Source organism: Plectropomus leopardus, chromosome 9 (genome assembly GCF_008729295.1).
Source record: "Plectropomus leopardus isolate mb chromosome 9, YSFRI_Pleo_2.0, whole genome shotgun sequence".
NCBI lineage: Eukaryota > Metazoa > Chordata > Actinopteri > Perciformes > Serranidae > Plectropomus > Plectropomus leopardus.
In genome coordinates this window covers 34,040,797-34,053,304 of record NC_056471.1, presented here as the reverse complement: position 1 = coordinate 34,053,304, position 12,508 = coordinate 34,040,797, and the positions used below count along the sequence as shown (strand labels likewise).

General features: G+C 41.0%; 1 protein-coding gene across 1 annotated transcript in view; it reads right to left on the bottom strand.

Moving 5' to 3' along the window:
• Window positions 1-2,079: 2,079 nt before the first annotated feature.
• Window positions 2,080-12,508, bottom strand: part of slc36a1 (solute carrier family 36 member 1) — a 55,195-nt gene continuing 44,766 nt past the window's right edge. The window contains 1 exon segment of the mRNA XM_042492810.1: window positions 2,080-4,890. Within this exon segment, the coding sequence (XP_042348744.1) occupies window positions 4,622-4,890 (269 nt within the window). The 3' untranslated portion in view covers window positions 2,080-4,621.

Below are 12,508 nucleotides of genomic sequence, written 5' to 3'. Positions count from 1 at the left end.
TCATCCACTATGTAGTGGACGAGAAAACACCCACAATGCACCGCAAAATTGAGTGAACAAGCAATGTACACTACTTTGTGCTCCGTATCCCACAATGCAATGCGGTCGTGTTTTGGAAGAGGAGAAGAAGGAGACGATGGCCGCCGCACCAACCACCGCTTTTGTATATAAATTTAAGTAACATTACAATATACACATTTGATGCGTGTAATACTTTAGTGGCGTGGTTTTATGCCTTTTAAGGGTTGCGAATTGTCATAACGAGCGCATTTGTTGGTGGAGAAGCATCCGGTTTGTTATTTGTATCTGCGAGCTAACGCTAACGCTGAGGCTAATGCGAGGGCTGGCCGGTAGTTGCAGCTCTAGCTGGAGCAGACACCCGCACACCCGCTCACATCTGATCATAGCGTTTTGTTCTCTTTTCCCAATTGGCGGTGTGTTAGAAAAATAAATGCTTTTCTGTTTCTTGTTCCACGGGACTGATGAAGATGTTGAGAAGCTTATTAAGCTTCGTGTTAAGCAGAACCAGCTGTTCTCCGGCCGCAGAAATGCGGCTCTGCGTAGATGGATATATTCTAGTGGTGCATATTCATCAATAAAAGAAATTTCAGAATTCAAATTTGTCATTCCTGATTGAACATTACATTTGTATTTTTTAGTATGATGGTATTTATAGTTGAATAACCATGGCGCATCTGCTGACGCAACCACGTTCAGGAAATTACCGTGTAGTGTCCGAATTCTCCTCCCGCCGTTCCCTACATCGTGTATATGATGTAGTTCACTACATCATATACACGATGTAGTGGATAGGGAGTGAGTGAATGAGTGGATGATTTCGAACACAGCCCGTTACTTTCAAAATATAACCACATTTCCCCGTTTCTTTTGGAACGTTTCCTCATATTTGGGAATTCTGCAATAAGTGTAATATCCTTTAAATTAACAGCCCAACAATGATTTCATGTCCTCAGCGTACAGTTACATGATTGAAGTCGTCTCTGTGGTTAGACTCAGAGAGAAACGTGGTGAGGACGTACCTTAAAATGACTCAAAGTTCACACAGTTCCCGACAGGGGACAGTCCCCTTACAACACCGCTTTGGGACCACTTTCTCGTCTACTCCTGTTGGCACATTTGTCACTGCCTTTGAAAAAAACGAGAGATTTGTACAAATTCAGGTGCATAGCTTTTCACAGAAAACGTACGTGATAAAAGCCAGTTTCTTTGTTTCCATTAACGCAAAAAAACATGTTTGTTTGGTCGTTTCTGCAAAATCACACATCACTAAGTTTGCCCATACAGAAATGTATTCGGAGGTCAGCCTGGTGCCACAGTTACACTGGCAACAGTACACCTAAAAATGGCTGTCACTCCGCCCATGGATGTATATAAAGGACCTGGACACAGCATCTGAGGACCAGTTCAGTCCGATTTAAGCTGCTCAGTGCACACGAAGCCAAAAATGCTCAATTTGTAGGAAGAAATTACCCTTTTTGTTGTTGTTGTTAAGTTGCTCGTCGGGAAATCTGCTCTGGTTTGAAAGGGTTAAACAGAGTGTGAACACAGGTGTTCCAGCACAGACAGTCAGATATTTTTGTGATATTGTTTTTACATTAAAGCATGTAAACATGTTCTGATGGAAACCCAAAATACAAACACCAACCTGAAAACGAGCATAAAACGTCCCCTTTAAGATCTTCGTCAGTTGCAGCCCTACGTAAAGTGAAATTAGTCGTCTTTGGGAAGCTGCACATCATCATCATCATAATCATCATCATCGTCATCATCATCGTCATCTCCTCCTTCTAAAGTGTCCAGTGTGAAATTTGGAGAAAATCTCATTTTAGCACATAAAGTTCCCTCCATAAGCGAAGAAGAGATTGGGTATTTAAAATAGGATTAACTTTTGTGTGTGTGTGTGTGTGTGTGTGTGTAGACATTTACATGTGCAACAAATGGGTATATACACAAAAACAACTTCAGCTGCGGTTCAAACCAGCAGCCGGTACAAATCCTTTACACATAAGGCTCATAGCGTTCAGTTTTTCACCACCGATAAAACACCAGCGTCGATAATAAAATAACACGCCGTCTTTATACTGCCACAGAAACACTGAAGACAAACGACAGGACAGAAGCTTCAGAGCGAACGTGTTGGCCTGTCTGCTCGCTAAAACAGACGGATGACTTCTCATATAATACCTACAGCTCCTCATTAAAACGTGTTTTATATTACATACATTTTACATTATATTACATGGAGAGCCTCTCTGTAATTAAACCAAAGTTAGGTCTAAGTCTAAATAAAAAAAACTATTCAAAAGTACCCAACCATTAATTTAGTAAATACATAAAAACACATAAAAAAATATCAGATCGACAAAAACAAGTTTTAAAGTTGAGAAAAAAAGTGTTGCACAGAATAGCTCCTACATAAACAGAGAACAACTTAGTTTCTAAAGTCTGATATTTTTTTTTCTGCGTTTAGTTTAGTAAATGTGTTTCTTTTTTTACTGATTTTCATTGTGCTCATCAATCTCTAGTCTCATCAAATCCTGGTTTCTTGTTAGCAACCAAGAAACAGTAAAAAACTACACCATAAATTAAAATGTAAATGTTTTTCATCTCATTATAAACAAGTTAAATTTTGTATGTTTTCCCTTTGAGTTTCATTGATCCAGATGTTCCAGCATTACATCATTTCGATTCTTTTTCTTTTTTAAAAGAGTTGCATAAACCAAAATAATAAAAAATAAAAGGAGCATTTTTCCTGAATATTTGGGTTTTCAGGATCTTCAGCTGAAAGTTTGGACTTTATGATCTGCGTTTTTCTTTGGCTGTATTTGTCAGGATTTGATGAGCAAAGCTGAAAAAGCACAATTCCCACAGAATCCAGGGTGTTTACTGTATTTTGGACTAAGGCCTCATTACAGAAAATTATACAAAGTGCTCATCCCGTCCTAATTTTAAAAAATCTTCCTTTTACAGACGCAATTCCTAAATTTGTGTTTTATCCTTTGTCAAGCTTCCAATTTTATCTAAAGAAATCGGAAATTTAATTATTCAATTGGCATTAGACTGCCTGTATTTCTGATAAGAATGCACCGGAAGGTGAAGTCTTGACACAGGTTTGCAGCTTTCTGTCACGGACAAAAAAAAGACGGATGTTCCATTTTGTGGGTCTTGAAGTTTTCCCGGTGGGCTGGTCTTGTGAGAGCCAGTCTTCTTTACCGCATTTTGAAAACCTGATGTAGTTACACATGTATCCTTCAGCTAAATACTAAATTCCATCGGGTCCATGATTGCAGATGTTGTAGACAATGCTCGTGTTTCCACCGGGCGCACCTAAGAGCGTGTCTGCAGATGCAGCTCCACGCTCGGCTCAGTGGAAAAAACGCTCTGAGTCCATTTTCGCCAAAGGTGGACAGCAGTTGCGTCAAGCTGCACAGAACAGATTGCACCAGGAGGACGTTTGTGCCAAATTTGAAAATAAAAAATTACTAAAGGGTGTTATTGAGATATTGTGATCATGAGAGTCAGGCAGACAAGGACAAAATGACCTTGATCTTTGACCTATGACCACCAGAATCTAATAAGTTCATCCTTGAGTCCAAGTAAATGTTGACCTTGACCTTCTAACACCAAAATCTAATATGTTCAATTTTGAATCCAAGTGGACGTATGTGCAAAATTTTGAAGAAACTCCTTCAAGCTGTTCATGAGATATCACGCTCACGACAATGTGACTGTTTATTGTTGAGTCGGAGTGGATGTTTGTGCCAAAATCTGAAGAAATTCCCACATGGTGCTCTTGAGATGTTGTGTTCATTTTTAGAAAACATGTTCCTGAATACAAAATAATCCCAAATGGCATCCTGAACTGAGATAAAATAGGATTTCTGACTTTGGAAATCTCTGTAATGAGGTCTTAGTTTTCAGTTCAGAACAGTTTCAGTAACTCGACCCTTTATTTTTATTGTTTGGTTAAAAATCTTTTATCTGCTATAAATGTGTTACAGTTACTTAATTACTTACAGTTACTTATTTAAAGTTTATGTGATGTGTTGTGTATGTCAAAGTGATGCGGCGTTACATAAGGCATAAATCAAAGTGCAGCAAAAAAAAAAGTTGATTTGTTTCTCTGATGAGGTGGTGGGAGGTGAATCTCTAAAAGCTCTAAATGAGAAGCTGTCTGGGTAACAAGTCCACATGATCTCAGCAACAGCGTCTAATGCGGACGTTAAAATGTTTGGACAGAACAAATGGATACCAGTTTGTGAGGTAGTTTGATTAAACATCAATAAATTCATTACCTCTAAAATCACTCTAATCTCACAACATCGTTTAAGGGTAGCTCCTACATGAAGGAATGATTTCGGTTTCATCATAATTATATTAATTATCATTCAATTGCACTAAATTTCTGGACTTGATGAAATATGAGTAACACCAAGCACAACGTATCCGTACTGCGTCTACATGTGACAGATTAATGCTAAAAACGGCCGCCACGTCAACAGCAGCAAATCGTAGGACAGAAAATTTAAATAAAAATGTGCCCTAATATGGTTCCTACATGGCGTGGGTGTGTTTCGTCCACCTGCCAACAGTCACGTCATCACTGGACCAGGTACGTGGAGTCCTCCACATGCTTTATGTTCCGCTCGATGATCTCCTGGATGGCGATGTACGTTCCCGTAACGAACCCGATAAACCCGATGAGGCTGATGATGATGTTCTTGATGGTCACAAGCGGCGACAGGCCCTCCGTGTGAAAAGTTAGAATCTGGAGAATCGGAGGAAAGATCAGCGCCAGGAAACTGCTGCTGATCGAGCCCACCAACGAGATGACGAGGTCCAGCTCCGGTACCAGGATGGCGATGGCACCTGGAGGAGGAGAGAGACACAGTTTTGGTTAATAGACTTATTTGTTGTTCCTAACTGACATTTTTTTTTCAGATATCAACTTTTAAACTTTTTAAAAAAGTCCATTTCTTTGATTTATTTATTTATTTGTTTCTTTGACATGGACATACAGTAACATTGGTGCCGTTACTTTCAGACATGCTCAAGTCCCAGATGCACTGCTTTGAGTGTTTATAGCAAAATGCTAATTTGCAACACCTGTCCATGAGAAGCTTTTGGAAATTACAAGTTAAAATACAGAGAAAGAAGAAGAAGAAAATAAAAGAAATATAGGTCATTACAAATACAATATAATTTTAAATGGTAGATAAAATACAGATATAAAAAGGCTGTGAGGAGACTAAACATACATGATCCTGTCGCTGTTTTACGTGTGGGAACAAAGTTGTTTCTCCTTCAGCAATGACTTCACGCCTTTGTTAAAAGCAATTAAACTGTTTTGCATTTTTAGCTCAGAGGGTAGACTATTCCAAAGATTTGCGTGTGAAGTCGACTACAATCCTGATTTCTTTCTCACCAGTTCATCGATCAGAGAAGGAGCCAGACCATGCAGACATTTAAACATCAATTTCAGATTATAGTAGCTAACAAAACTTCCAAAACTAAACATATTATGTTTCTCTAGTACACGACAGTGGTGCCATCTTACAGGCTTTTTGTCTATAACAATATTGCATTCATGTGAATGAGACCGCTGAAAGGTCACAGTAACCTTGACTTCTGAACTGTAACCATCCAAATCTTATCAGTTTATTGATAACTCCAAGTGGACGTTTGTGCCAATTTAAAAAAAAAAACAAAAACCTGAAGGTATTCTTGAGATATTGCAATCCCAAGACTGAGACAGATGAGGTCACAATGACCTTTATGTTTGACCTACGGTCACCACAAATTTGTCCTCGAGTCCAAGTGCACGTTTGTGCCAAATCTAATTGAATTCCCTTAAGGCCTTCACGGTCACTGGGACTGACACCTAACACCTCCTGCTTCGGTATTGCCGTCTCAGAGGCAATATAAAATAAACACGTTCAAAGAACTTGTGAGTTTGTGGTGAAACTCGTAAAGACCGTGACCTTTGGCCTCTTTGAAGAATTTAATTCTGTCTCTCTGAAAGCATTTTCTCTCATGTTCTCATCTATGTTCTTGTTACACATGAATGACGGCCCTGTGGAGGAGATTAAAGGCACAGATTCCTCATTTTCATCTCGTGCGCTGTACAGACCAGCAGGGAAAAAAAACAAAACAACTACAGTAGAAAACAGAGAAGCTTCAGGAGACGAGAGAGAAAATGAGGATGGATGAGGACTGAGGTGAGCCGTACCAGAGAGAACAGAGGGGATGGGGGAAGACGAGTGAGATGGACGAGGTCAGAAAAACAACGACGCAACGGGAAAAGTTAAAATTGAGACGGAGAGGACAGAGACGCCCGCTGTGAGAAAACAAAGCTGTGACTGTGGGGATTGTTTTTCACATGTTGGCAGGAGCAACCAAGGACATCTTGACCTGTTGCCGTGGGGACCGGCACAAACAGCAACAGCATAACAACAGGTTTAGTACACATTTTTACCAATATATTCCCATGACTTTTAGGCAAAATTTAAAGACCATATTTTTTCTGAAACGACCATTGATACTCCTTTTCAGTTCTTTTTCATCATTATATTATCGTTCTTTGAAATATATATTATTTTAAAACTTAATGAATTCAGAACAAGATTGGAACTGCATTTTTAAATATAACTAAGGGACTGTTTGTTATTTATGAGAGGGAAGGGGTGGTACAGACAGGCAGATGCTTGTCAAAATTTTTTTAAGATCTGAGAACTTATGTTTTTGTTGTTTTTGTTTTTATTTTGGCTTAGGGGAGGGGCATACAATTTTACATGGCTTTTTTTTTCTTTAAAATTTGTTGGCAATCTTTGAAGGAAAAAAACACTGGGTTTTTCTTTACAGATCTCAGTCATTTTTATGGCCATTTTAAAGAAAATATTTTTCTTAAATTTTATTAAATTTGAATTTTTTTTGGGATTTTTGTTTTTGTCTTTAATTTTTTTTGGTGATTTCTTTTTTTCCTGAAAAAAAACCAAACTGCTGCAGTCTCGACCAAGGTGTGTATTTACGTTCACTGCTGAGCTCAAACCTTGAAATGTCTGCACGTGGACAATCGCTACACGCATGGACACACCAGAAGAGAGACCTGCTTGCTTTGCCACACACACACACACACACACACACACACACAAACACACACGCACACACACACACACACACACACACACACACACAGAGGCCTCTCGGTGTTTACATGAGCATCCCCTCTGCGGCGAGACAAGAGGACGAGTCTGGTGTTCTTGTTCTCTCTGGATGTCGGACACCCATTACCAGCGCCTGATAAAAGACTCTTTGAACCATAATCAATTGCTCACCGCCGCATGTTCACGAAGTCTGTCAAATTAACCTATGGAGCTACGGCAAGGTCGGGCTTTCATGTGACAAGTGCGGCGAAAGTGCCTCGCCGCCACACGCTCCCGGGGAGTAAACCTGTCACTTTCAGGGAAAGGCCCTCGCCGCTGAAGGGTGCTCTTCAAACCACATTTGAAGCTTTCCGAGCCATCAAACAAGGCAGGCGCCGCGGTGAAGGAGAGCGGCGAGGGGGTGGGGGTGTGTGGGTGTACCTTGAGATAACACTGAACCTTCATAGCAAATGATCCACAAGGCTGTAGCTAAAATGCCGTCCCGGGAGAGGGAGGCAGAAGCGCGGATCATCGGGCAGATTCAAAGAGCTGAGGAGGAACGCTTCGAGCACACTAATGTGGACGAACAAACTGCGATCTTCAGAAACAAAGAGAAAATATTTTCTCCCATCAGCCTGCTGGAGCACACTGCACACAGCGAGACTCCTTCAGAGGAGGACAACATGTGATGGGGGAGGTTTATGATGTTGGTAAAGTCCGTGTGGATGCAGGTGAGGTGAATGAGTGACCTTATAAACAACGCACCTTAAAGTCTGCAGAGTTTAAATTCTTTGTGAAGACAAAGCTGCTGTGAAAAGAAAACTGAAATGATCTAAAGTAAAGTAGTGGGCGATGCACCGATTATCACCTCTTGTGGGATGTATAAAATATATTGCAAACAGAGTTTTTAAAGCCCCGCGGCACGAGACTTGTTTTGGCGTTTCGGTTTTCTTGCTCTCTCTATCATCCTCTCAAAGAAACAAACAGAAAAGACTTAAAACATGATTTATCACACAGTAATATATGAGCTGGAGAGCTGTTTCCTGCTCACAGTGAATAAATCCTCGCCTTTCACTGCGATGATTCAAATCTCTGCTAACTGTTAATGTAAGCTTCAAGATCACAGAAAAAACAGCCAATCTTTTTTTTCCCCACACAAAGTCTTCTGCTGGGTCTCAAAGTTCTGCAGCCGCTGCTCCTCTCATTCATCGATCTGATCAGCTCTGACGGGATCATAGGATCAATTATCAAATATCAAAGAACTCATAAGTCGGGCCAGTGCTGCATTCAGAGATACACAAAAACGCAATGCAAACATTGCATGTTATATCTGAAATATGTCAACCTAGCAACAGCGACAGGGTCCGAAGTTCGAACTGAAGACGCATCTGTAGAAATCCGATTTGAATTGCATTTCAAACCAAAATTCAAAAATGAATCTTGATAGGTCAAAAACCGTGAATGGTTTTCTGTCTCTATGTTGCAGCTCTGTAATAGTCTGGCGTCCAGGGCCTCTCACCAAATGACAGCTGGGATCGGCTCCAGCTCTCTTGCCACCCTTAAGAGGACAAGAAGTTACGGACAATGAATGAGTGAATGCTTTGCTATAACAGATCTGACATCAAAGGTGAGGTCACCTTTCGTCACGAGCCGAGAATGAGGAACAACGAGCAGAGCTGCAATATCTAATCTGAAGGAACGCCCAGGTACATAGGGGGCTAATAAATCCTAATGTAATCTGGAGAAAAGCCATATAACGCTTTTAAAGCGATCATAAAATTGTTTAAATCAATATGGTCAGTAACAAGCAACCAAGTGTAAACATGCTGACGCAGAAGTACTGTGTTCAAATTTTTTGGTTTCTGTTCAAATTCGGGCGGCAGCCATTGGTATCAGTAAAGGAGGTTCTGACTGATACCAGCATTAAGTGCATAACGATAGTCAAGGCGAGGGAAAACAAAAACACGTATGACCTTGTGAAAGTTCAAGAGAAACAAGAAAGATCTAATTTGAGAGATCTTTTTAAGCTTGGGGAAGCACAACTGACAACAACACAAACAATATGGAGAAAAATGTTAAGGTATTTTAGTGTTTGATTGGACACAGCTGAAAGGTAACTGGTGCTTAAAAAAGTGTTAAAAAACAGAACTTTTGCACAAAGGCTGACTCACTGTATTCACCTCCACATGCTAAAACAACACTAGAAACTCAGCTTTAATACTCACAGCCAAAAGCATCAACAGCAGCAGCCGGAAGAAGAGAAAATAAAGGACAGTCTGTGTGTCTTTACACAGCGGGCACTTTCTTAACTGAGCCCACGACTTTTAAATCCACTGAGAGAGAAGAGCTCCCCAGCCGGGTGGAGTCAATTACCTCCACAGCCAGCAGACACAGCCGGCAGCGGGAGAGACTCGGAGGTCGGATCAAGATTTAGGAGGGAGGGTCTGAGTGTGCTCTTCTCAGCCAGGATGGACTAAAGGCCATCATTTCTTCACCTCGACACCAGAACTCAGCGAGCAGGAAGGAGCCTCAGGACCACGGCGTGCAGAGACGACTTTCATCTGGCAGATCTGCTGCTCGCCGGACTGCAGCTCATTACAGATTCTCCAGAAGAAAAGGCTCAAATCGAGCAAAAGTACAAACAGCAGCCTGACAAATAAAGACGTCTTCATCACATTTCACCGCCTGTTCAAGGCGGGAATATAGAGCTGGTATTTGAAAACGGGTCCGAGTTGTTTGGCCATGAAGCCGGCTGGAGATGCCATAAAAGCTACAGCTTTGATCAGGCCCAAAAAAATCAGGCCTGACTCTACATAGGGTTGCTGTGACGACGGCGACATGTAGATGGAGCAGCCAGTAACTCCTCACATCCTTGCTTTTTTTTGCTATATTTCTCTAGTTTTTTCAACTCCATGGCTCCTTCTGCTGAGGCATGTCTTTTCTACAACAGAGAAGCACTTCTCAACATCGGGAAAAGTTGTGTGAAGTTTGGACTGAATGCAGCCGACTGCAAGAAGATCTCCACCTACAAGTGGCCAGTCAGACCAGAGGAGAGATAAAAAAACGAAAGACGAAGAGGAGGAGGAGAGCCGGCATCAGGGCGAGGCTGACCCGACATGGACCAAGAGCCGTTCCTCTACGAGGCCTTCTTTTGGCTAATGTTGGGTCACAGGAGAATAAAGTTGATGAGACGTGATTGAGGCTCACTCAGGAAATCAGAGACTGCTCTGCGCACATGTTCACAGAGACATGGTTAACCCCTAACATCCCGGATCAAGCTGCTGCACAGGATGGGCGGACCTTGTTCAGAGCCGACAGGACACAAGACTGATGCAAGTTAAAAAAATGCATTGCAGGAATTGAATAATGCCATCAGCAGCAACCTGGTAGAATTTTAATAGTAGTTGGTGATTTTAATAAACTCATCATTCAACTCAACTTCAAACTGACTAATAAATCTGACTTCTAACTGTATTTTATTTAACAGGATTGGAAAAAGCTATATTATGCAAAACTACAATGGAAACTCTTTTTATCTTTTCTAGGTCACATGATGCTATGTCCATGTGCTCGTCAGTAGGAACTGGCTCCCTCATGATGCAGCAGGAGCTACAAGAGCTGTTATTGCGTCACATAACTCTTCAAAGTTAAGCGGATCATCTGGAAGTTTTGAATCCACAATTCCTCTGTGAAATCGTGGACTATCAGCTCCCAGAAATCCCTCTTTCGTGGTAGCTCTCACATATCAGGGGCTCGCCTTGTTATGACACAAAGCTAGTTGAAAATCAGCTAAATACCCCTTTTAAATGATATCGATGGACATTGTCTTCAGTGTAAGCACGGTGACCACATATATCACGCTCTATATCATCACCGTGTGACTGAACGCTGACTCGGGGCATGTTTCTCCTCTGTAAAGAGCAGAACGACTTTGCCTTCAGGTCATTTTCTGCAGTTTTGTGGTTGTGATTATTGCATCTTGTATGATCCTGTCAAGGTGAGCTGAAGTCCTTGCTGTGGGCGACTGTACAATGTGTCGCTGCGTGTCTCTTACAGATGACCTCGGTCATTAAACCGCAGAGGGCGAACTACAGAATTGACGCCGACATGTTGTCTGTAATTAGACGGCTGGATAATTGCTCAGAGTTTCGTTAACAGTCTTCCCTGATGATCATGGGAGCCTGTGGATGATTTATTTGCGAGTCCACCCTGTCAATGACAAATCTATAAACCATAATGTTCCAAAGAGGAAGTTACAGAAATCCTAAATATGCTGATTTGCAATTTCTCTGACGCATTCTCGTCACTGCCGGCAGAGTGTATCGTATAGCTAACCAGCCGTGACCCCAAACGATCATTAACTCGCCATCAAACACACCTCCTCTGCCGCTCTGTCTCAACACTTCCTCTCTCTCCTTGCCCTCCATTTCTCTCTCATCATAACCCCTGGCTCACCTCCCTCTCTCTGCCGCTGCTTTATCACCGTGTTGAGTCAGCAATCAGCTTTTTTCCCCTCGCTCAGAGATGCCGACAGAAACTCTTCTCCGAGCCAACAGATGGAGCTCGGGATGAATCACTTTACACTGTTGTTCTGATGTTTCAGATGCGCTGAACCTTTTTCTGCCACAAGACGAGATGGGAATAATGAAACTGTTTCAGTGTCAGGATGAGGTCGACGACGTGGTCTGAGATAAACTACAGAGCTGATTCAAAAAAAAAAAAAAAAACATGGAAAAAGGGGCAATGTGGTGAGAAATATCCTGAAAGCTGCAAGAAATTAGTAGACTTGCAATTATTATTATTATTGTTATTATTATTATTATTATTTTTAAAGCTGGGTAAACATTTCCAGAGAACTAATTTTTTAATCATCGCAGGTGTACTTACAATTATTTTACAAAATAATTACAATTTTTTAAAAAAAATTTCAGGTAATTTGCCCTTTTTTCATTTTGTGTTTGTTGTATTTTTCCCCCTCTTTTCTTTAAAAAAATGTTCATTGCCATCTTCACGTTTTTTAGAAATCAAACCAATTTGCTCAGGCTTCAAAAGGTTAACAATGAAAAAAATGTTAGCTGCAGCACTACTTAAAAGAATACACTTAATAATAATTGGCATTTTATTTAATCAATCCAAAATGTTCATTATTTAAATAATATCTCAATGGAAGGGTGGACAGATGGATAAAAAAATAAACCAATACAAGTAGGAATGTGAGAAAGCCTCTCCTCATATTCAAAAGTATGTGCCAAAGAAACTTGGCAGGAAGTTTGACAAACTTTTTTTTGTTGCAGGGGAGAGTGAAGTCTCGCCTTAACTTGCAGAGTCGTCCTCTCCTGGCCACC